Raw genomic sequence first — 23521 nt, 5'->3', positions numbered from 1 at the left:
ATCCTCCGAGGGGTCCCAGATTGGAGAGGGTACAGGCCGGGCTGAGGGCCCGCCCCCACCCCGCACGAATTTTGTGCACCAGGCCTCTAGTATAACAATAAAAATGAAAATCTTTAATAGGCAGTCAGAAGGAGAAAGCATTCTGAGTTAGATGTGATGACAGAGAAGCACATTGCTACGGCACTTAACAAAGTTCACGCAAACCAGGCACCTGGCACAGTCTTCACTGATCAGTTAACACGTTAAGCGCCCAGCCTGTTTTGTCTTCCGGACGGAAAGTATAGTGTCAGTCACCGGTGATTGACATGGCACTTAACGTGTTAATATTTGCTGATTAAAAACCCCATGATAAATGGTCAAAGGCCATGCAGAGACCACTCACAAGCAGATTAAAAAGCAAATGCTAGAAAGAAGAAGTAAGCATTTAAAAGGAATGTGAACAAATTATGCTGTGCCCACTGAATTGGTAAAGAAAAAAGTAAAATAGATTGTGAGAGAAAAAATGCATGAACTTAGTAACTAGTATGGAGTACAAATCCATGGGACAGTCTTTTCTGGAAAGCAATATGGCAACAATTATTAAGATCCCTAAACGGGCTCTGACCTCTTGGCCCAGGAACCCTACCCCAGGGGACTGGTCCTAAAGGAATAACCCAGCCAAAGAAACAGACTTCCTGCAACCAGCATAGTAGGCAGCGCAAGCGGGCCATGCAGAGCGGGGGAGCTGTTCTAGACTTCTGTGAACTCATTCACGTGTCCAGCTTTTCCTTGAATCCCTGACATAAGGAAAGGAAGCAGCTGCTTCTCTTCCCGCCCGGGGCCAGCTGTGATTGACAGCGTTCCCTCGCTGCCAGGCTCGGGGCCAAGCACTTCATGTGCAGCATCTCGTAAACGCTCCCTCCTCCTGGCTACCTCCAGGCTGGTGCGGATTTTGACAAAGTTCGCTGATGCCAGGGAGGTGAACTAGAGCTGGATCTTCAACTGTAAGGGAACAGAGTGTCCCGTGGGCCCCGGCCAGCTGCCAGGTGCCGCTCCAGGGCAGCCCTGGCACACGGGAACAGCCTGGACTTTGACTTCAGCCCTTGGTGCTGGCTCAGTGGCATGGGGTTTTGTGAAGGTCGCGGCGGTGAGCAGCCTGATAGGGCGGGCAGGGCAGCACAACCTGTCATGCTGAGTTCCAGATAGCATTTCCCTGGTTTTGTGCAGCAGGCGATGTCCCGAGGGCGGCTTTCTGCAGGTGTTGTAGATCAGCAGGGGCTCGGAGAACCCGACGAGGCATCAGGTGCGGGGACTAAATAGAGGTCTCAACACACCCTGGAGACAGCATCTGCTTTTCTCTAGTTTTCTGATCTCCCAACCTCCCTTCAGACACCCAGCCTCAGCCCCAGAGCCCCATCTCTCCCGCCACCTGCCAGCAGGAATGTGTTTGGCTTTAGTTTTGTGGTGGCCTCCGCTCGATATGGTCTGGCCCCTGTAACTCGGACCTGCTCTGCTCCTGCTCTCTCACACGGTGTCCCAGCCACACTGGGCTCCTCTCTGTCTTAGAGCCTCTGTACTGTCCCCTCTGCCAGGAATGCCTTTCCCCAGCATCCATGTGGCTGATCCTGCCCTTCAGTCAAATCTTTGTTCCCATATCTCCCTCCCAGTGAAAGCTACATTTAACACGGCTCCCCGCACCCTCGGCTCTCCTGACCCGCCTTTCCTGACGAGGCAGCTTTTCTGTAGCTTGATCACCTCCGACCTATTGTGTAATTCACTTATTGATCATGTGTATTGTTTGTTTATGTTTCCCTCTTGCTAGAACGTAAGCTCCTTAAGGGCTGGGATTTTTGTTTCTTTGGGCCACTCAGAACCCCGACAGGTGGCACAGTGCCTGGCACATAGTGGGCCCCCGGTGAATATTTGTAGGGTTAATAAAGGAATGGCAGGCCTGCCTCCGGCCTGGACCTCAGACTGGGCACCTGCAGCGGGAGGTCTTGTTGGCGCTGGTTCACAGCTCGGGGCGAAGAGCCTGGAGGTAATCGTGACATTGCCTGTCTGCCACCTCCGCAGAGTCTTTGATTGGTTGGGAGAAGGGGGCCTTGATTTTGCTTCTATTTTGCCTTCTAAGGGGCATTGAGCTTGTTTCCTAATCTGTAAAATGGGAATAATAACAATACACAGGAGAACATGCCCCCCTGGGCTCCGGGGAAGAGTGGCAGGGTCCTGGAGTTGGGTAGAAGCAGGAACAGTTTCACCAGCAGAACCGGGACAAGGGCCCTCACCCTGACTCTGCAGCTGGGGCCTGGCCAGGAAAGGGCCCCGGGACCCGGCTGGGGTGATGTGCGCAGACAGACGTTCCCCGGGACACCGCCCGGCTCTGCCTCTGCAGTCTCTCTCTCACCAGGAGCGGGTGTCTGGCCAGAGCACTGAGCGGAGACTGAGGCGCTCGGCTCTGAGCAGACCTGCTTCCCTCGGGGAGGCCCAGGGCAGCTGGCCCGGGAGCTGCTGGGTTGTTCTCAGCCCCCACCCCACCTGCCTCCTCCCTGGCAGCCCCAGCCCTACAGAAGTCCTGTGTTCTCCCTGTGACTGAGACAAAGAGCAGCCAGGCCTGGGGCAGGCGGCCCAGGGGAGCAGACCCCAGTCCCTGGCCCCTCACCTGGGGCTGCTCCGTGTCCCAGCAGTGGTCCTGGCTCAGTTACTCTCTGGACTCGGCGTTCTTCCACTCATGCGATGGAGGTGACAGTCCTGTCCTTTCCAGTTGCCAGGATGTGGGGGTGACGGACGTAGAACATTAACAGGCACGTGGGCACTGGGTGATGACTCGCGTTGCCGTGTCATTGCCCATAGGTGACCTCCGTCCCAGCACCAGTGCCCTGGAACCCACACTCCTGGTGTGCGTGTGGACAGGGCCCCAGGGCTGAAGAGAGGGGTCTGGACGTAAGGCTTGAGGAGAGGCACTGAACCCCAGAGACCCACTGGGGACCAGGCTGGGGGAGGGTCAGGAGGAGGGGATGGACATGTCCCCTTTGGGGCCTTTTGCCTGGGGAAGGCGGTGCTCGGAGGAGGCACCAGCTTCCTGTCTACAGTCTCCGCCTCCCAGCGCCCACCCCCGCCCTCCACTGACCTCTGGGCTCTGCTGTGAGAGAGGCTGTCCGTGTCCCCATCTGTCCAGAACCCAGGAAGCCACTGTGAGCCCTCACCCTGTTTGACCTTCAGCCCCGCTGGCAAAGTCAAAGCTCCCTGGGAGGAGGAAGGAGAGGAGCCGATGCCTGGGCTGCTCCACGCAGGGTTGGCTGGGGCCAGGGGTCCAGTGCCTCCGCAGCCTGGCCCAGGGTGCCTCTGCCTGCCGCCGCCCATCCCCCCAGGCTGCCCTCCACCCCTCGCTCTCCTCTTCCTCGGCTGCACGTTCTCGGCCTGGTGGTCCCCTCACTGGTCTCTCTCCCCCTCATGGGTCTGCAGCCCACCTTCGCCTCTTTCTCTGATGCAAACCCGACCCGGTCAGTCCCGTCTCCCGGTTCTGCCGTCGCTGCCCTGGGAGTCACTGGCTCTCGCCCTGCCATTCTAGGCCTGCTTTGGTTGATGGCACTGCCGTTGTTCCCCACTGGCTTCTCTGGCATCCTGCCCTCCAGCCACACGGACTCTCGGTCTGTCCCCTGAGAAGGCAGTGCTTCCCACAAGGCTCTGCTCACAGAAGTCCGCCCCTGCAGCGCCCCTCTCTCCCTCTGTGTGTGCCGAGCCCCACCCAGCCCCCAGCCTCGTGAAAAGGGTGCCTTCCACACAAAGCTTCACTGCAGCGAAGCCAGGCTTGCCTGCCCTCCCGCCTTGTCACGGCTTCACGCGTAGATGGTCTACTGATAACGTGAGCATGGAGCGTGGTGAACATGCCTGTCTCCCCTGTGAAACAGAAAGAGAGCCCTGAAGGCAGAGACCATGGCTGCTTGATCTCCAACTCTCCATCATGGGCCTGACTCTCACAGGCACACGTGCCTGCGCTCAGATGTAAGCCAGGCACAGCGTCAGGTCTCTGCTGCAGGAATTCTGCGTAACAAGCCTCCACGCTCCCAGTGCCTTGTAGCATCTCTTTCTCTTGCCTGTGGGCCTGGGGGCTGGCTGGGTGGGTCTGGGGGCTGGCTGGGTGGGTCTGGGGGCTGGCTGTGTGGCTCTGCTTCAGGCTGCAGGTCTAGGGGTGGCTTGGGCTCTCATGGAAATGTCCAGGCTCCAGGCCACAGGCTGGCTCCTGGTCTGTGTCGTGTGCCCGCAATTGGGGACCAAGGCGTAAGGGGAAATGGCTATCTGGAACAAGCTCTTCTTATGGCAAACGAGCAGGATTGAGAGTGTAAGCAGGCAGTATTTAAAAAACAAGGCTATTTAAAGCCACCAGTCACATTGCATCTACTAATTTCCAGTGGTCAAAGCAAGCCTCCTGGTCAACTGAGCAGGGAGACCCACCCACCTACTCCAGTGAGACACACTGCAAGGTCAGGACAAAGCACAGCTCTGTTACAGGGAGGGAGGGAAGAACCAGGGATGCATTAGCCCTGCCAGCAGCCTGCCCAGCCTCTGCAGGGGGGGCAGGTGCCTGCAGGGCTGTCCATGCCTCTGTCTCTCTAGACCCTCTTCTCTCAGCAGATGAGCCAACCTCCCCCAAGAAGCCCAAGAGTGTCCCGCAGCCAGAGCCCGGTGATGTGGAAGGCGAAGCCACCTCTCCCCCGCCCTCCGAGTGGACCTCCGTGAGGATCAGCCCCGGGGAGGGTGTGGCTGGGCAGGACGTGCTGGCTGTGCGTGTCCTGGTCACCAGCGACGACGACAGCAGGTATGCTCAGGCCGCTGCAGGATGAGGGCAGGATGGGTCGGGAGAGGGACAGCATTCAGAAGCTGGTCTCCTCTCTGTTTACGTGCAGGATGACCTCTCTGTGCCTGCATGTTTTCATCTGTAAAATGGGGACAATCATAGCACCTGTCTCGTAGGGAGTTGTCAGATCAAAGAATTAATGTGTAAATTACGTAGAGCAGCTCAAACTAGCTTAAGTGACAAAGGCAACTACGTTGGTTCATCTGATGGAGAAGGCGAGGTTGGAGCCAGGGACTTCAAGAGCTGCTCTGCGCATTGGATTACAGCATCCACCGAGAGGCCATCTCCAGGGGTGGGCCTCCTGGCTAGGCAGGCCTCCAGTGGGCACCACCCACGTCACATGCCCACCTCTGGGCTAACTGGTGAACAGGACTGGGAGGCCGTGACCGGTGGGCTTGTGCAGTCTGGTGGATAGACAGTCTACCAGAGCCCGCAGATGGACGAGGGGCAATGAGCTAATGAGAAGAAGCACATTGGGTGTCTATATAGACAGTAAATATATCTATTGACTAACGTGTCACTGCCCAAGGGGTTGCACTTTCTCACCCTGGGACCTGCCTGGGCTGTCCTCCATCTGCAGACACCTGCTTCCGCTCCTCTGCCACTTGACTTCCTGCTGGTCATGTAAGACCCAGGTTCGATACTGCCACTCCCCACCCCAGGTAGTCCTTCCCATCCCCCACCCATTCCCAGGGGAGCAAGCGATAGTTCGAGTCTGAAGGTTTAGGACGAGCTCATTTTGCCCAGAGAGCTTAGCAGCATGCCCAGGATGCGTGAGGGTGCGGGGACCATCGTCCACGCTAGGACTTCACTGCACGTTGGCTGGGCTTCTCCTCCTGCTCGGACCCACACCTGTGCCTGTGTTCATGGCTAAGGCTGCCATGAAGCAGCACAGCCTGGGTAGCTCAAATGACCGAGACTTACTCTCTCCGTTCCAGAGGCTGGGGGTCCGAGGTCCAGGTGTTGGCAGGGTTGGCTCCTCCCAAGGGTGTGGGAAGGATCCAGGCTCCTCTCCTTAGTTCATATGCGGATGATGATCCGGTTCTGGGGACATTGTCCTACTACACCTGTCTGGGTCCTAATGTCCTCCTCTTGTAAAGAACACCAGTCCCATGGAATTAAGACCCATCCTGATGGCCTCATTTTAACTTACTTACCTTTGTAAAGACCCTACCTCTAAATGCAGTCATGTTCGGTGCTAGGGGTTAGGACTTAGTATGAATTTTGGGGAGCACAGTTCGGCCCATAACAAAGTCTGAGGCTGGAGCTGGGTACAGAGGGAACTAACCATCCCCCCACACACACACCCTAGAACCCATGGTCTGCTGGAGGCAATGGTGGGCAGGGCGCGGTGTGGGTTTGGGGGTGACTGGCAGGGCTCCCCGATCACCCGCTCTCTCTCCCCTCCCCCAGCTCTGATGCGGAGTTGAACTGCAGCAGCGGCAGCAGCGAGGCCTCCAGCACGGAGCCCTGTGAGGAGAGACCCCAGCAGCCGGACCCCCCACCCCCGCTGGAGCCCCTCAGCCGCCACAGCTCCCTGAGGGAGCCCCTGAGCAGGGCGGCCTCTGCACAGGGCCCCGAGGAGCCCAGAGCTCTGCATGGTGAGCAGAGAGCCTGCCTGCCCGGGGACAGGCTTGCTGGGTCCCGGGACAGGGGGAAGGAACAGAGAGCCCCATGGCCAGTTTTACCTGTGGAGGACCCTGAGACAGGAGATACGACCCTCAGGCTCAGAGGCAGTGGGGCTGGGACTTTAGGGGGCTGGGGTGCACGTGCGGGTGACCCAGGCCCACCTCCTTCGTCAGGGGAATCTCACATAGGAAGGTGCAGGGGCCCAGCTGTCTGTGTCACAGGCAGGCAGAGATAGGAGGCCCAGGGCCCTCTTGCCTGGAGTAGTCTCCTTCTGCCTCCTTTGCATCTCCTCGGGGCCCCCCCAAGGAAGAGAGGCGGGCTCCGCTGCTGTTGGACCCCATGCAGTCCCAGGTAGCACAGCCTCCCTGCGGCTACTTGGGGGCAGCACAGGGCCAGGGCCAGGCTGGGGCTTGTGGCATGCAGCAAAACAACCTACACAAGAATAGAGGCACATTCACTGAGTGCCTGGAAGGCAGGGGGTTTCCCAGTGTACAGGTGAGCAAATGGCCTGACTGCCTCCTGAGGTCTCCCAGCTAGTGAGCAGTGCAGCCCCATGCTGGGTGCCTCTGCACCCTAAGAAGAAGTTGTCCTTAGAAGCCCAGCGTGTTGCAATAAAGGTGGCCTGGAATGAGTGGTCTGATTCCGCCAACAGCAAAGGGGGTCCTCTGGGTGGAAAGAACAGGCGAATAGAAACTTGCCACCCGCGGGACCAATGGCCTTGGCGGCCCTGGGGGAACGGGAGCTCTATTTGCCCTGCACTGCCCTCTGGTGGCTGCGCGCGAAATTGGCACCGGAACCTAGAAATATTCTCCTATAGGGGCATGGTTTCCCAGGAACCACCGTGAAAGTGGTGGATCAGAAAGACCGAGGCCGAGGCCACAATCCTGTAAACTCTGAGGTTACCCTCCCATGTGAGCTTGTTTCTAAAAGGGACACATTTGCTAAGTACCCTTTGTGGTGCTGTCCAGAGAGGCTTAGCCCCTGCTGAGCAACAAGTGCTGTGCTCTGCCCAGCTGGGTGCAGCCTGCCTCTGTCTGGGTACTGCCTGGCCTAGGTCGGCCCCTGTGTCTCCCTGGGCTCCAGCCTCCTCATCAATAAATACAAAGCCTGCCCTAGCTGGTTTGGCTCAGTGGATAGAGCATTGGCCTGCGGACTGAAAAGTCCCGGGTTCAATTTTGGCCAAGGGCACATGCCCGGGTTGCAGGCTCGATCCCCAGTAGGGGGCATGCAGGAGGCAGCCGATCAATGATTCTCTCTCATCATTGATGATTCTATCTCTCTCTCCCTCTCCCTTCCTCTCTGAAATCAATAAAGAAATATATTAAGAAAAAAGTTACACGAACACGGGAACTACAAGAATTTCCCTCTCCCTTAAAAAAAATATACGAAGCCTGCTTGCCTTTCCCTCTTTCCCTCCATTTTTCCTCTCTCCTCAGTTACCAGGGGATTTTAGCCAACTTACCAGAAAGACATAACACAAAATAGTCCGTTTATATACATGAGAGTTAAAGCCTCAAGATCAAGGTTAACAAAACCAGATGAGGGGGTCGAGACCCCAGAGAGGAAGATCATGGTCCTAAACAGTTGCTCTCATGGAATCATAAATTTGATTCTGAATTTCCTGGCTGCCTGAGTTAAAAAGGAAATAGATAATTTTCATTCTCATTGTTCATGAGGGGGAAAAATATATTGGTTTACAGGAGCAGCGGGTCTCAGAGCAGGTACCACTTTCTCTAATGCTTCACTCTTTAGAAATTTCCCAGCTCATGTCAAATAGATGATACCGAGAGAGGCATTAGATCATGTCTTGAGCAATGGCTCTGCAAAACAGGCAGCCACAGTTTTCCTGAGGCTGTTTCACTCCGCCTCCCTGGCTGGCAGGTGACGGCTCGGCTCAGCAAGAGCGATTCTCCCTGGGGAGTGGTTGAGAGAACGAGGTAGTGTGGCCAAAGCATTCTGTTTCTGACAGTCCAGTTTAATGCCAGAATAAAGAATAGACTAGACAGAGAAGTGGCTAGACTGCATGACTTTCAAGCAATCCTCTGTCGATATCGTCTTCATCCATCCTGGTTTTGATCGTTGCTAGGCAAACCACATTGGCATGTGATTTGTGTTGCTGGTTGTGGTGAGTCCATCGCTTTTCCAGATATTGTAGCGTTGACATCGTGTTGTGGGTGTTGAGGGAGCTTTATGAATCCCAATCTCACCTGGATATGTGGTTCAGAGGCGAGCCAAGGAAACGCTGGACAAGACCAGGCGAAGCTTTAAAAAGAATCGGGGGTGTACGCCACACTGCTCATAGCAGCATTATTCACAGTCGCCGAAAGGAAGTACCGGCCCCACTGCCCATCCGCAGGTGAATGGAGAAACAAAGTGTGCTATCGCCACGCCATGAAATGTCATTCAGCCTGAATACCGTGCGACAACATGAAGGAATATTGAAGTCATTACACTAAGTGAAATAAGCCAGACACAGAAAGACAAGTATTGTATGAGTTACACTTCAAGGAGGTGCCAAGACCAGTCAAATTCATAGACATAAAGCAGAATGGTGCCTGCCAGGGGCCGGGGAAGAGGGTGGGTGGGGAATTGGTGTTTAAGGGTAAAAGGCTGCAGTTTGGGATGAGGAACAAGTTCTGGAGATGAGTGGGGAGATGGTTGCACAACAATATGCATGTCCTTAACGCCACTGAACTCTACACTTAAAAATGACAAAAATGACAGTGTATTCGGATTATTGTCATTGTTCATCTACAAACGCAAAACATAATCGCTTTAAAGTACCTTGGCAGGGTATGGAGTGTAGCTATTCTATAATAACTTTATGATCCTGATGATTTTTTAAAAAAAGATAATGTTGGATCTTCCATGTTACAGTCACAAAATTAAGATCAGTATTTAAAAGTGGAAAAGCATTAAAATATGAAGGGCAAAAAATGACAAACAGGGTTGTTTTATGTTGTATACACTTTACCACAAATCGGGACGCTCTCAGCTCCCCAAGGAACCTACTGCCGCCTTGGGGTTCTGGCCTGGAGCACACGCCAGAGAATTGTTTGCAATGGAACTTAAGCCCCACGCTATCAAGGCGATAGAAAAGGCTCAGTGCCATTCCCCTAAAACCGTGGTCGGCAAACTGCGGCTCACGAGCCACATGTGGCTCTTTGGCCCCTTGAGTGTGGCTCTTCCACAAAATACCACGGCCTGGGCGAGTCTATTTTGAAGAAGTGGTGTTAGAAGAAGTTTAAGTTTAAAAATTTTGGCTCTCAAAAGAAATTTCAATCGTTGTACTGTTGATATTTGGCTCTGTTGTCTAATGAGTTTGCCGACCACTGCCCTAAAACACCTGGTGTAGTAGTTCTCACAAATCTGGTTTCAAAGGCACGTTTCTGCCCTCCCACCTCCAGAGGTTGAGATTCAGTGGGTCTAGAGTGGGGCCCCGTGTCTGCATTTTCTGTCAGCGCCCCAGATGCTCCCACACGGGAGGGCCGAGCCCGACACATGGAGCCACTGAGCCACATGGTCAGGCTCCTCTGTTTCTTGAGTGGCTTCTCCGTGAGCTGACTGAGAGGTTGACGTTGGTCAGCAGGACGCGGCTGTGCCAGAGGCCTGCTCGCTCCTTGTGGGAAACTCCCAGCCTGGGAAACACTGACCTGCACGTGGTGAGAGGAAGTGGGCCAAGGCTGCAGGCAGACTGTTCATCCTATGATGGGGAGATGGGGAGACTGCACCCCGCGCCTGTCCACACAGGCCCCCCTCAAACCCACGGGTGTGGTATGAAAACAGGCCTGTGGGATGGGGGCCCGCCATTCGGAGGAGCAGGCTCACAGTGTCTCCAAGGGGAGTAGGGCGGGAGGGTGCCCGGGATCGGAGGGGCTGTTCTGAGGGAAGGAAGCCCAGGCAGTGGTTGACGCCTGTGCTGTGCAGCCTGGCTGGTGTGAGTGGACACCCAGCTCAGCACTGGCAGGAAGTGTGAGTGGAATCCAGGACTTTCTACACAGAGAGGCCGGGCCTTGGGCTCAGAGAGGCCTGCATTCACGCCTTCCCCACACTCCTCACAAGCCCCATCACTCTCACGGCCTTTCTTCCCTGCCTCCTGGTCCCACCTGTGTGTGCATTCAGGCAGGCGTCACCCCATTCTTTCTCAAGGCTGGGATGGAACCACCCTAGGTACCTGGAGCCCGAGGCCACATCTGCGGGCCGCCCTGTGTGGGATTTCTCTTCTGCAGGTGATGGTCATTGTGCTCAGCTAATCCTCAAGGCCCAGCTGGGCGGAGGGTCCTCAGGGCACAGTCCACAGCCTCCCGAAGTGTTTCCATTGGAACCAAGGCCAAGAGGATGTTCATGGCAATGGATTGCCAGAGGTTCAGTTAGAACTGGTTCCCAGAGGGTTTGCAGGGCTCTGAGGGGATGGGGGAGCGGACAGAGCTCCTGCAGCTTTCGGGCTGCATTGCTGTGAGACTTCAGCTCTGAGGAGCTGCTCTGCTAAAAAACGCGCGCGTGTATTGTATACGGGCATGTATGTATATGTGCATACATGTAGGCATATAAACATGTACACATATGTATGCTTGTTAATGATGGGCCATTTAGAATGATGGCTCATAATTTGAGGCGTTTTCTAAAAGGTGGCAGAACCTGTCCCATAGCAGAGTCTCCATAAATATTTGATGGAGAGGCTTGAAAGATGGCGACCGGCAGGAAGGTAGGAGAGAGAGAGTGTGAGTGAGGAACCCATAGAGGAGAGTGTAGACGTGTGCGGTGTGTGTGTGTATGAGCTAGGGTCAGTTAGATTCTGCAGGTCTTCCAAGGGGCTCCCTAACCGGGCAGTCCTAGACGGTGGAGCCCCGCGCACAAAGCGGACACTTCTCGGCGGCTGGTGCGGACGCGGAGACCACGCCATCTTGGGAAACAGAGCTGCCTGAGACTCGGATCCTGGCTTCTGACACAAACCAGGACCCTGCAGCCACTGGGGACAGAGAACTGCTATCACAGCTTCAGACCAACAAACAACAAGAATCCAGACTTCCCCGCAGATTTCCATGAGTTAAAGAGCCTATCCCCCTCCCCGCAGGCGCGCGGATAGCACCATAGTAACTGATAGACCCGCCCCTCCCCCAAGCTGCCTAGCTTTGCGCAGGGACGCGCTCCCCCGTAGGGAATTTGGCGCGTGCGGGACAGAAGCAGCTCCCCGTCGGGGAAATCTGTCAGTGCGCACAGAGGGCTCCCCTTCAGGGAATTTGGGGAAATTTGGCTTGCGGGTCACAGCTCCCCCTTCGGGGATTCTTAGAGCATGCACAGAGGGGCTTCCCTTTGGGGAATTTGGCACGCAGGACGGACTCCGCCCCCCTTCCGGGACTCTGGGAGAGTTCATGGAGCCAGTTCACCTTCAGGATTTTAAGAATGTGCGCTCTAGCCGGTTTGGCTCAGTAGAGAGAGCATACACAGGACGCAGCTCCACTTCAGGGAATTTGGCACGCCGGACACAGCTGCCTGGGATCCCTGACTCACAGCGCATTCACACTAAGAGCCAGCGACCCCAATTGTTGGTGCATGCACACACAGGGACCCTGATTCTCAACGAGAAACCGCACAAGGCAACAGAGACTTTGACACTCGAGTCTTGGTGCAGACACAGGGAAACTCTTGACTCCTGGCACATGCTAAGGATCTCATTTTTGGCACATACCAACAGTGTGGTGCAGACAGGGCCCCTGATTCTAAGTGTGCACACGAGACCACACGGAACACTGGGGACACTGACCCTGGGCAAGTCTGGTTCCCGCCAACCAAAGGCAGCCACACGTCCTAGTGTCAGAGTACTTCAGTGAAACTCGGGTGGAGCCAAGTCCCCACAGCACACGGCCCAGGTCCACACAAACGGAAGCTTGAGCTTTCTGGTAATAGCCAGAATGGGGAAACGAAATAACTCACAGAGGAAAGAAAATGTGGAGTCGCCAAGAAAGGAAATTAGTGAAACTGAAGCTTGCAACATGACCGAAAAGGAGTTCAGAGTAATGGTCGTGGAATTTATACATCGGATGGATGAGAAAATCAACAACTTATGCAAGAATCAGGAAGAAATGAAAAGTGATATAGCTACAATCAAAAACTCCATAGAAAGTTTCAACAGTAGACTACAAGAAGCAGAGGACTGAATTAGTGAGTTAGAAGATCAGGTACAGAAACAAGCTCAATCTGAACAGCAATTGGAGAAAAAAATTAAAAAGCAGGAGGAAAGCCTAAGGGAGCTTCGGGACAACATGAAACGAAGTAACATGCGTATAATAGGGCTGCCAGAAGGACAAGAAGAGCAGCAGGGATTAGAAAATCTATTTGAAGAAATAATGACAGAAAACTTCCTGGATATGGGAAAGATAAAAGTTACACAAGTACAGAGAGTCCCAAGCAGGATCAATCCCAAAAGACCCACACCAAGACATGTCATAATTTCAATGGCAAATATAAATGATAAAGAGAGAATCCTAAAGGCGGCAAGAGAGAGACAGAGAGTTACCTACAAAGGAACACCCATTAGATTGTCAAATGATTACTCAACAGAAACACAACAAGCTAGAAGTGAATGGAAGGAGGTATACAAAGTGTTGCAAAGCAAAGGACTGAATCCAAGAATACTATATCCAGCAAGACTATCAATCAAAATTGAAGGGGAAATCAGGAGCTTTGCAGACAAAAAAAGCCTCAGGGAGTTTATCACCACCAAACCAGCAATGCAAGAATTGCTAAAGGGAATACTGTAAAAAGAAGAAATAAACAGGTAAGAAGGAATACAGACACAAAAATAGATATGACTACAAAGAAATACCTTTCAGTAATAACTTTAAATGTAAACGGACTAAGTGCTCCAATCAAAAGACATCAAGTAGCTGAATGGATAAAAAAACACGACCCATATATATGCTGCCTACAAGAGACCCACCTCAGAACAAGAGACTCACACAGATTGAAAGTGAAGGGATGGAAAAATATCTTTCAGGCAAATGGAAATGAAAAAAAAGCTGGGTAGCAATACTTATATCTGACAAAATAGACCTCAAAGTAAATGCCATAACAAGAGATAAGGAAGGCCACTTCATAATACTAAAGGGAGAAATCCAACAAGAAGAAATAATTCTGGTAAACATATACGCTCCCAATATAGGAGCACCCAAATACATAAAAAAACTCCTGGAGGATATCAAGGGAGAGATTAATAGCAATACAATCATAGTAGGAGACTTTAATACCCCACTATCACCACTGGACAAATCCTCTAAACAAAAAATCAGCAAAGAAACAGCAATCCTAAATGACTCACTAGACCAGATGGAATTAATTGACATCTTCAGAACATTTCACCCCAAAGCCACAGAATATACATTCTTCTCAAGTGCACATGGGTCATTTTCAAAGATAGACCATATGCTGGGTCACAGGCAAAGTCTCTTCAAATTCAAGAAGATAGAAATTATATCAAGCATCTTCTCAGATCACAGTAGCATAAAACTGGAAATCAACTACAATAAATACAATCCAAAGAAATCAAACACATGGAGACTAAACAGCATGCTATTAAACAAGGACTGGGTCACCAGAGAGATCAAGGAAGAAATAAAAAACATCATGGCAACAAATGACAATGAAAACACAACAATCCAAAATCTATGGGACACAGCGAAAGCAGTCCTGAGAGGGAAGTTCATAGCTCTACAAGCCTATTGCAAAAAACAAGAAACAATGGTAATAAATTACTTAACCCTACAACTCAAAGAGCTAGAAAAAGAGCAGCAAGAAAAGCCCAGTGTAACCAGAAGGAAGGAAATAACAAAGATCAGAGCGGAGATAAATGACATAGAGACCAAAGAAACAATACATAAGATCAACAAAACCAAGAGCTGGTTCTTTGAAAGGATAAACAAGATTGATGGACCTCTAGCCAGGCTCACCAAGAAGCAAAGAGAGAGGACCCAAATAAACAAAATCAGAAATGAAAGAGGTGAAATAACAACAGACCCCGCTGAGATACAAAGGATTGTTACAAAATACTACGAACAACTCTATTCCAACAAACTGGACAACCTGGAGGAGATGGACATATTCCTAGAAAAATATAACCTTCCAAAAATCAATCAAGAAGAATCTAAACAGCTCAATAGGCCAATAACTATGGACGAAATTGAAGCAGTCATCAAAAAGCTTCCGGCAAACAAAAGCCCGGGGCCTGATGGCTTCACAGGAGAGTTTTACCAAACACTCAAGGAAGAACTAAAACCTATCCTCCTCAGACTATTCCAAAAAATTCAAGTGGAAGGAACACTTCCAAGCTCCTTCTATGAAGCCAGCATCACCCTAATACCAAAACCAGATAAAGGCAACACAATGAAAGAGAATTACAGACCAATATCCCTCATGAACATAGATGCCAAAATCCTCAACAAAATTCTAGCAAATCGGCTCCAGCAGTACATCAGAAAGATCATACACCATGACCAAGTAGGATTTATCCCAGGAATGCAAGGATGGTACAATATCCGCAAATCAATAAACGTGATACATCACATAAATAAATTGAAAGATAAAAATCACATAGTCATATCAATTGATGCAGAAAAAGCATTTGACAAAATCCAACACCCTTTCTTGATAAAAACTCTCAACAAGGTGGGAATAGAAGGCTCATACCTCAACATAATAAAAGCTATATATGATAAACCCACAGCAAACATCATACTCAATGGACAAAAACTAAAAACATTTCCCCTAAGAACAGGAACGAGACAGGGATGCCCACTCTCACCACTCCTGTTTGACATAGTACTGGAAGTATTAGCCATTGCAATTAGACAAGAAGAAGAAATAAAAGGCATCCAAATTGGAAAAGAACAAGTAAAGCTGTCTTTATTTGCAGACGACATGATATTGTACATAAAAAACCCGAAAGACTCCGTCAAAAAACTAATAGACTTAATAAATGAATTCGGCAATGTAGCAGGATACAAAATTAATGCCAAGAAATCTATGGCCTTTCTATACACCAATAGTGAACTTACAGACAGAGAGACTAAAAAGGCAATCCCATTTACCATCGCACCAAAAAAATTAAGATACCTAGGAATAAACTTAACTAAGGAGGTAAAAGACCTATACACGGAAAACTACAGGACACTGAAAAAAGAGATAGAGGAAGATGTAAACAGATGGAAGAACATACCATGTTCATGGATTGGTAGAATCAACATCATTAAAATGTCCATACTACCCAAAGCAATCTATAGATTCAATGCACTCCCCATTAAAATACCAACGGCATATTTCACAGACCTTGAAAGAACTCTCCAAAAATTCATCTGGAATAAAAAAAGACCCCGAATAGCCACAGCAATCCTGAGAAAGAAGAATAAAGTAGGAGGGATCTCAATACCAGATTTCAAGCTGTATTACAAAGCCACTGTTCTCAAAACAGCCTGGTACTGGCACAAGAACAGACATATAGATCAATGGAACAGAATAGAGAATCCAGATATTGACCCAAACCACTATGCTCAATTAATATTTGACAAAGGAGGCATGAACATACAATGGAATAAAGACAGTCTCTTCAATGAATGGTGTTGGGAAAATTGGACAGATACATGCAAAAAAATGAAGCTTGATCACCAACTTACGCCATACACAAAAATAAACTCAAAATGGATACAGGACTTAAACATAAGACGGGAAACCATAAAAATACTAGAGCAATCCACAGGCAGCAAAATCTCAGACATATGCCAAAAGAAATTCTTCACTGACACTGCACCTAGGGCAATGGAAGCTAAAGAGAAAATTAACAAATGGGACTACATAAAAATAAAAAGCTTTTTCACAGCAAAAGAAACCATCAACAAAACAACAAGAAGACCCACTGCATGGGAGAACATATTTGCAAATGGCATCACTGATAAAGGTTTAATCTCCAACATCTACAGGCAGCTTATACAACTTAATAAAAGGAAGATAAATGATCCAATAAAAAAATGGGCAACAGACCTAAATAGAATCTTTTCAAAAGAAGACAGAAGGAAGGCCAAGAGACACATGAAAACATGCTCAACGTCACTAATTATCCGAGAGATGCAAATCAAAACAACAATGCGGTACCATCTCACACCTGTCAGAATGGCTATCATCAACAAATCAACAAACGACAAGTGTTGGCGAGGATGCGGAGAAAAAGGAACCCTCGTGCACTGCTGGTGGGAATGCAGACTGGTGCAGCCACTGTGGAGAACAGTATGGAGTTTCCTCAAAAAACTGAAAATGGAACTCCCATTTGACCCAGTAATCCCACTCCTGGGAATATATCCGAAGAAACTAGAAACGCCAATCAGAAAGGATATATGCACCCCTATGTTCATAGCAGCACAATTCACCATAGCTAAGATTTGGAAACAGCCTAGGTGCCCGTCAGCAGATGACTGGATCAGAAAACTGTGGTACATCTACACAATGGAATACTATGCTGCCATAAAAAAGAAGGAATTCTCATCATTTGCAGCAACCTGGATGGAATTGGAGAACATTATGTTAAGTGAAATAAGTCAGTCAATGAAAGAAAAATACCACATGATCTCACTCATTTATGCATAATAAAGAACATTATAAACTTGAACAAAAAGATAGATACAGAGACAGTAAAGCATCAAACAGACTGTCAAATTACAGGGGGAAGGTTAGGGAGAGGTGGGGGAGATAAGAGATCAATCAAAGGACTTGTATGCATGCATATAAACATAACCAATGGATGCAAAACTCTGGGGGGTGAGGGCATATATGGGAGTGGGGTGGGGGGGGGCAATGGTAAGATATGTACACATATAATACCTTAATAAAAAATTGGAAAAAAAATAAATATTTGATGAATGAGTGAATGAGAACCTGGAGGTGTGTGCTGGGTCAGGAGGGTGCAGTCAATGATGATCATTAGCCAACTCACTTTTGGTAAATGGACCATAGGAGAAACACCCCCCCTTTTTTTGTTTACATGTTTAACAGACTCTTCCTCCCTTCCCACCTTCCCTGCCTTGCTTTTTTCCACTACAGCTCTGCAGCGGGCCAACAGCCTCCAGTCCCCAACTCTCAGCAAATACCAGAGCTGGAGAAGCAAGTGCCCGTCAAGTGAGTCATGGGCTCTCTGGGGCTGGGTGGGGGTGGGGGTGGGGTAGGGGGTGAGGGGGGCGAGAATCCTCTGTGACTAATTCTCAGGGGCAGCTGTCCTCATTCCTTACACGACCTCTGACCTGGCCTCCTGGATGTGAGGGGCAAGGAAAGAAATCGAAGGTTGACCCTATTTCCGCTGCTGACTCGAGGAAGCATTTCCTGAGGGATTTGGGACCCCCTTCCCCCTCGGCTCCCCACTCCAGAGTCACAGAGCCTGAGGACTCAGTTACACTTGGAAGGGGCCTTAGGGCATCAGCTCCAAACTTTTTGAAACAGCGATGAGGACACAGAGGCCCAGGGTCACCGTATGTTTTGACTCAGCGCCCTGGAGTTGGGCTGGGGGCATCAGCTTAAGTTCATGCAGTCAGGGGCAACGCAATGAGGGAAGCCAGGCATACACACATGCCCTGTCCTTTTCCTGAGCAGGCCGTGGTCCTTGCGTCCCAGGGAAGAGCTAGGTGGGTGAGGACCAGGGCCTGTGGTGGATGCCAAGGCAGCAGGCTCCCACTAGGGGGCGCAGTGACCACACAATTGCACAGCATCCCAGGGCTGCAGCTATTACAGAACTGCGATTCCCTCTCCCAGCCTGAGAGAGGGGCAGGAACTCTTCTGATTCCAAGTTCATCGCTGCTTCCCGCCTCTTCCTGCCCCAACACACCCTCTCTGGGCCTTGCTCTAGGAGAGACGGACCCTGGAAAGCCTTGGGTTAGACAAGGGTTTCTAAAAAAGAAACGTTGTTGTAGTTGGAACATAGTGCTCATTTAGTTGACTCCTTCCTTCTGAGTCAGGGCCGACTCCTGGCCAGTGAGTCATTCTCCCGGCAGCCCCCAGCCCTGCAGCTTCTCCCTCGGGTCAGGCTGGGACATGGGTGCCGCTGGAGCTGGGTCAGGGCTGCACACCTGGGCAGGGCACTTCACCTGGGACGACCCAAAATAACTCTTGAGTCACCCCACAGCCCCAGGCAGTGAGCGTGAGGGGAAGGAGCCAGTTAACGTTTACGGAAGACCGGGGCCAGGCCTTTTCCACAGTCACCGCATTTACTCCCCCACCACAACCCCTCTCTGTCATGGGACTTCTGCGTCCATGGGTGGGCCCTTTTGGGTGCTTCCTGTCAACTGTACTGAGTACCACCAGTGAAGGGGGTTATCCTTGCCCTCGAGACGTTCCCAATCTGGCCTGAGAGCTGGGAGTCTGGTGGGGGGCCCTCCCAGCAGGACCAGGCTGCTGAAGGAGGCACAGCCTGGAGACCTCAGCCCTGTCTTTTGTAATCCCAGGAATAGCAGGTCTAGGTAACGCTGATTTGAGAGCAGGCCTGGAGTTCAAATCATTTCTGTGGGCCTAGTGCCTAGCATGAGCCTGGCCCAAAGGAGGCACCAAGTCTTCCTTGGATGGATGGATGGATGGATGGATGGATGGATGGATGGATGAACAAATGAACAAATTAACGAACTTATGAATGAAGAGTGAACAAATGAATGACCAAACCAGGGAACAAGCAGGCTGGACCAAGGGCAGGAACAAATGAAGCACATGGGTTTAGGCCTGTTCAGGCTGCCACGCCTAGAGGGCGCTCCAAGACTTTGGGAGGATTTGAGCCAAGGCCTGAGTTCAAAATTCTGGGAAGCTGCACCCTGCGGTCCCAGTCTTTTTAAAAATCCCCAGAGCCAAAAGCCACTAGAGCTATCTCTTTGGTCATTTTCATTTTGCCCAGGAGGAAACACCAATGGGCAAGGCTGGTTCTATAGTAGGAAGCAGAATATGGGGCACCACCTCCTCTGTCCACTCACTGCCCCGGAAAGGCTGGTTCTGTGTGATTGCCCTCAGCACCCCACCCCCAAGCTGGCCTTGTTCACCAGGATGACCACTGGGATCAAGCGGAAAGGCCATCAATGCCAGAGGGCCCAGAGGAGAGGCACCGGTCCAAGTGGGATGTGGGGCTGTAGTCCAGGCTCATCAACCCCCTTTGCAAGGGAGCTGAGGCCCCTGCACAGGGCAGGGCAGCCCTGCCTGGGCCATGCCAGGTGTTAATGAAAAGAAAGGGCCACCAGAGAAGGGTCTGAGTTGATGAAGAGGAGTTACGGGGTCCGTGAGGGTGTGCAGCCCGCTCTGGGATGGGTTAGCGGTTCGGCAATGTTTTTATTGGACACCACCCATGTGCATGGGGAGAGGGATGGAATTCCTAGTTCTGTGTGATTTTTGCATCCTGCACTAGGCATCTCTTTTTATCTCATTCCTGCAGCCTCCCCTGACACAGCAGTAGATTTCTTGAGGAAACTGGGGGTTAAGAAACTTGCTCAGTGACAGGCAGCTGGTGTGGATGTAAGGGAGGTGGGGTTCCAGGCTCCCCTTTACCATTTTCTGAGGGAGCCCAAAGACATCAGCCACCAGGGGCAGTGTATTCCCTGTCACCTTCAGCTCTGCTCTGGCCTCGCCTTCCTCTCCCGCCCAGCAACCCCCGCCCCCTGAGCAGCAGCTGGAATGGCGGGTGCTTTGTTAACCCCACCTCGTCCAGCCCTCCCCACGTTCTCCTGCAGACAGTGCATGAGGAACGTGTGCAGCGAGAGACCCCACTAGCTGGGATAAGGGTGGGGTTTAGAAAAAGGGGAAAAAAAGAGGGAGCAGCTCCCAGGTCACGACCTCGTGAACCCCAAGCTTTCTTGACAACCAAGCCAAGTTGTCCCTGGCTCTGTGTCAGAAGGTTCCGGGAGAGCTCCCCAGGGGAACAAAAAGGCAGTGTGTTGAGCTGAGGGGACTTTGAGACAAGCTTGGGAGTTTGACTCAGGAGGTAGCAGAGAGAGGAGAATGAGGGGGCGAGGAAGAGGAGGAGAAGGAATTTGGCAGGAATTTGGCAAGCTGAGCCCAGGAAACAAGGCAACAACTGACTCACAACTTTTGCCTTTTTAGGCTCGAACCATCTCACTGTGGGCTGGGATGGAGGTCCATGGGCCGAGATGGGGGGCAGGGTAAGAGGCCAGCGGCCTCCCCCGCGCAGCTCCTGGCAGCCGGCGGTCTTTCTCCCAGCAGCTCCTTCTCGCCGCCTCAGCGCTGTTCCCCTGAGTTACCTTCCCCCTGATGCTTCTGGAGGCTTCCCTTTGGGAACTGGCTGACCGTGCGTGTGTGCTGGCCACCTTCTCGGCGCCCGGGCCTGGGATGCGGCTCTGACAGGCTTGCAGTTAGTTGCGTGTGAGGAGAGCAGGAGGGAATGCTGAGCCCTCTGTGCGGTCCGCTGTGAAAATGGGTCTCAAAGGACTGCTTCTTCGCTCAGGGCTCGGGTTCGGCCTAGTCTGGGCGGGTCCCAGAGGAGGAGCCTCTTCCCCACTTTGGGGAAAGCGAGGCGGGGGGATTGTGCTGAGTTAGGAAGCGAGCTGAAATCCAAGTCTGGACACCCGGAGGGTCAGCAGGAGCCGACAGGAGTGGGTAGAGGAGACAGTGGTCCTGGGAGGGTTCGAGGAAGAGCTGGCGGGGCCCACAGGTCAGAGGCTGAGTGGGGAAGCCAGAAACAGAGCCCCTTTGAGGGCAGATTACTGAGATGGCTCAATGTGGAAACAAAATGCTTGCAGTTTTAGATTTCAGGTTCCTAGGGTGTGTGTGGGTGTGTGTGTGTGAGTGTGAGGGTGTGAGTGTGTGTGTGAGTGTGTGCGCGTGTGTGTGAGTGTGTGTGTGCGTGTGTGAGTGTGACTGTGTGTGTGTTGTGTGTGGGTGTGAGTGTGGGTGTGAGTGTGTGGGTGTAAGTGTGAGTGTGTGTGTGAGGGTGTGAGTGTGCGTGTGTGAGTGTGTGTGTGAGGGTGTGAGTGTGCATATGTGTGTGAGTGTGCGTGTGTGAGTGTGTGTGTGAGGGTATGAGTGTGCGTGTGTGGGGGGGTGAGAGTGTGTGGGTGTGGGTGTGGGTGTGAGTGTGTGTGTGTGTGTGTGAGGGTGTGAGTGTGCGTGTGTGAGTGTGTGTGAGTGTGTGTGTATGTATGTGGGTGTGGGTGTGAGTGTGTGTGTGTGGGGGGGTGAGTGTGAGTGTGCGTGCGTGTGTGTGTGTGTGCACGTGTGAGCATGTGTGCACTCACGAGAGATGGCGAGGGAGAAGGGCATTGACCTCACAGGCTACAGCTGTGGGGATTCTGCCGTCACCGTCCTCATGGACTTCAGCTCCCGCAGTTCAGTCAGGCTGGGCCTCGGCCGCCCTCCTGCCTCATGTTGCTCGGAGCGCGTCCCCTGCCAGGACCCGTCCCTGACCGACAGGAGCCTGGCACGAGCCTCACTCCATGTGCTTCAAATGAGCCGATGCTCACGATAACCTCCCTCCCTTGTGTCTCTTAAAAGCTCGGGCTAACCACGTCCTCCCAGAGCCGCTGGCGCAGGGAGAGGTGGCCCTGCCTGTCTGTGCCCGGCTGATGGGCCGCAGCGAGGGGCAGAGGCCTGGGGCCGTTTGTTGGCTGAGCCCCAGCCTCCAGCCACGTGGCTTCAGGGGAACCCTAGGGGCGGAGTCCCTTTCTAAGAAACACCCGGGCTTCCTGTCTCATCACGCGGGAGGCTTCTCACGTGGGTGGGAAGCACGCGGTTCTTGGGCTCCCCTCCCTGGGACCCCTTCCCCCGCGGCGCTGCCACTTCTACCCCCGTCCCTCCAAGCCCCAGTCCGGGGCATCGGGCCCAGACCCATCCCTGCCGTCCTCCTCCGTCTGCATTTACAGAGTCGGGGCGTCGTACAGCCTCCTCTGTCCATGAGGAAGCGAGGCCGTGGCCCTGTAATGGAGGGCGCCTTCTTTCCTTGCTAGGTTCCGTGCCGGTGAGCCACGCAAGAATTGTGTCGCCTCCGAAGGAAGCGTCCCCCTCCGTTTCTCCTTCCTCCTTGTCTTCTGCCTCATCCTCCCCCGCGTCCTCTGCAGGCAGTGCTCTGGGGGGTTCCCCCCCACCTCAGGTAAGCACCCCTCAGCGCCCCGCCCAGGCAGGAGCCCGAGCTGCCTCTACTCCTCCCACTTCCACGCTTAGCGCCTCCAGGGCACCCCACGCGCAGAGCCAGGGCCCCCTCCCCAGTCCCTTCCAGAGAAGCTCACCTGCTGCTTCTCAGCCACCCCGCCCCACCCCCACCCCCACCCCCGGCACAGCCCCGGGCCTGCTCACTCAGCAAGCCTTACGGGGTGCGGCGCCCCGGGCTGGGCTGTGGGGCGCAGAGATGGTAGCCACCCCCCCCCCCCCCCCCCCCCGGGTGCTGAGGAGCCGGCAGCTGCGGGGGCAGGCGCAGCCCCTAGGGTGCCTGGGGGAGGAGCTGAGAACCTTGGAGGCAGCATTTCCCTGGACTCGGAAATGACGTCACCGAAAACACAGGTTTGGACTCGTTCCTTCGCCAGGAGGCCATCTGTCAGGCCCCTTGACCTGCCAGACCCGCTCCAGGCCCCGGGACGAGAGAGCACGGGACCGCCAGACGCGTGAGCTCGCGGAGCTGCTCTCCGTGCCCTGCCCTCCTCGGGGCCCCGTGGTCTCCCTTTGCCAAGGGCCCCTTTCCCAGCCACGTGGGCAGACGTCAGGCTTAGGAAAGGCACTGGAAGGTCCTCACGGCCATCCTGCCCCACAGCCACTCCAGAAGGGTAGCTCTCCCCTTCCTTCAGGAGGCGCCACGCTGAGGAAGAAGCCTTGGTTTGGGTAGTTGGGGGAACACACCTGTGGGTGGAGGTGCCCGTTAGTAGGGACATGACTGAGCAAGGGGCACCCTGCCCCTCTGTGCCTGACCGCCCTACCATCACGGGCCCAGGAGCTGGTCCATGCCCACGCCTCACCTTTGGCTTCCTACCCACCTGACCCAAGACCCAGAAAAGCCTTCGGCCCGTGCCGACACAGGGCTCCAGGCAGACGCCAGCAGGCCCCGGGTAGCCA

At 52.8% G+C, this 23521-nt stretch overlaps 1 protein-coding gene across 9 annotated transcripts in view; it reads left to right on the top strand.

The window, feature by feature from the left end:
• The window catches only part of MICAL2 (microtubule associated monooxygenase, calponin and LIM domain containing 2), a 221487-nt gene that overhangs the window by 151380 nt on the left and 46586 nt on the right, over positions 1-23521 (top strand). For 5 of the 9 annotated variants that reach the window (XM_079787227.1, XM_079787228.1, XM_079787223.1 and 2 more), the window contains 4 exons: positions 4609-4795; positions 6248-6435; positions 17546-17620; positions 22426-22568. In XM_079787227.1, coding sequence (XP_079643353.1) covers positions 4609-4795; positions 6248-6435; positions 17546-17620; positions 22426-22568 — 593 coding nt within the window. The remainder of the gene's footprint in view (positions 1-4608; positions 4796-6247; positions 6436-17545; positions 17621-22425; positions 22569-23521) is intronic. The other 4 variants (XM_079787224.1, XM_079787229.1, XM_079787226.1 and 1 more) reach the window with 1 other exon arrangement.

The sequence above is a fragment of the Cnephaeus nilssonii genome (assembly GCF_951640355.1).
Source record: "Cnephaeus nilssonii genome assembly, chromosome: 13".
In the NCBI taxonomy this organism is placed as follows: domain Eukaryota; kingdom Metazoa; phylum Chordata; class Mammalia; order Chiroptera; family Vespertilionidae; genus Cnephaeus; species Cnephaeus nilssonii.
This window is presented reverse-complemented; position numbering and strand designations above follow the sequence as displayed.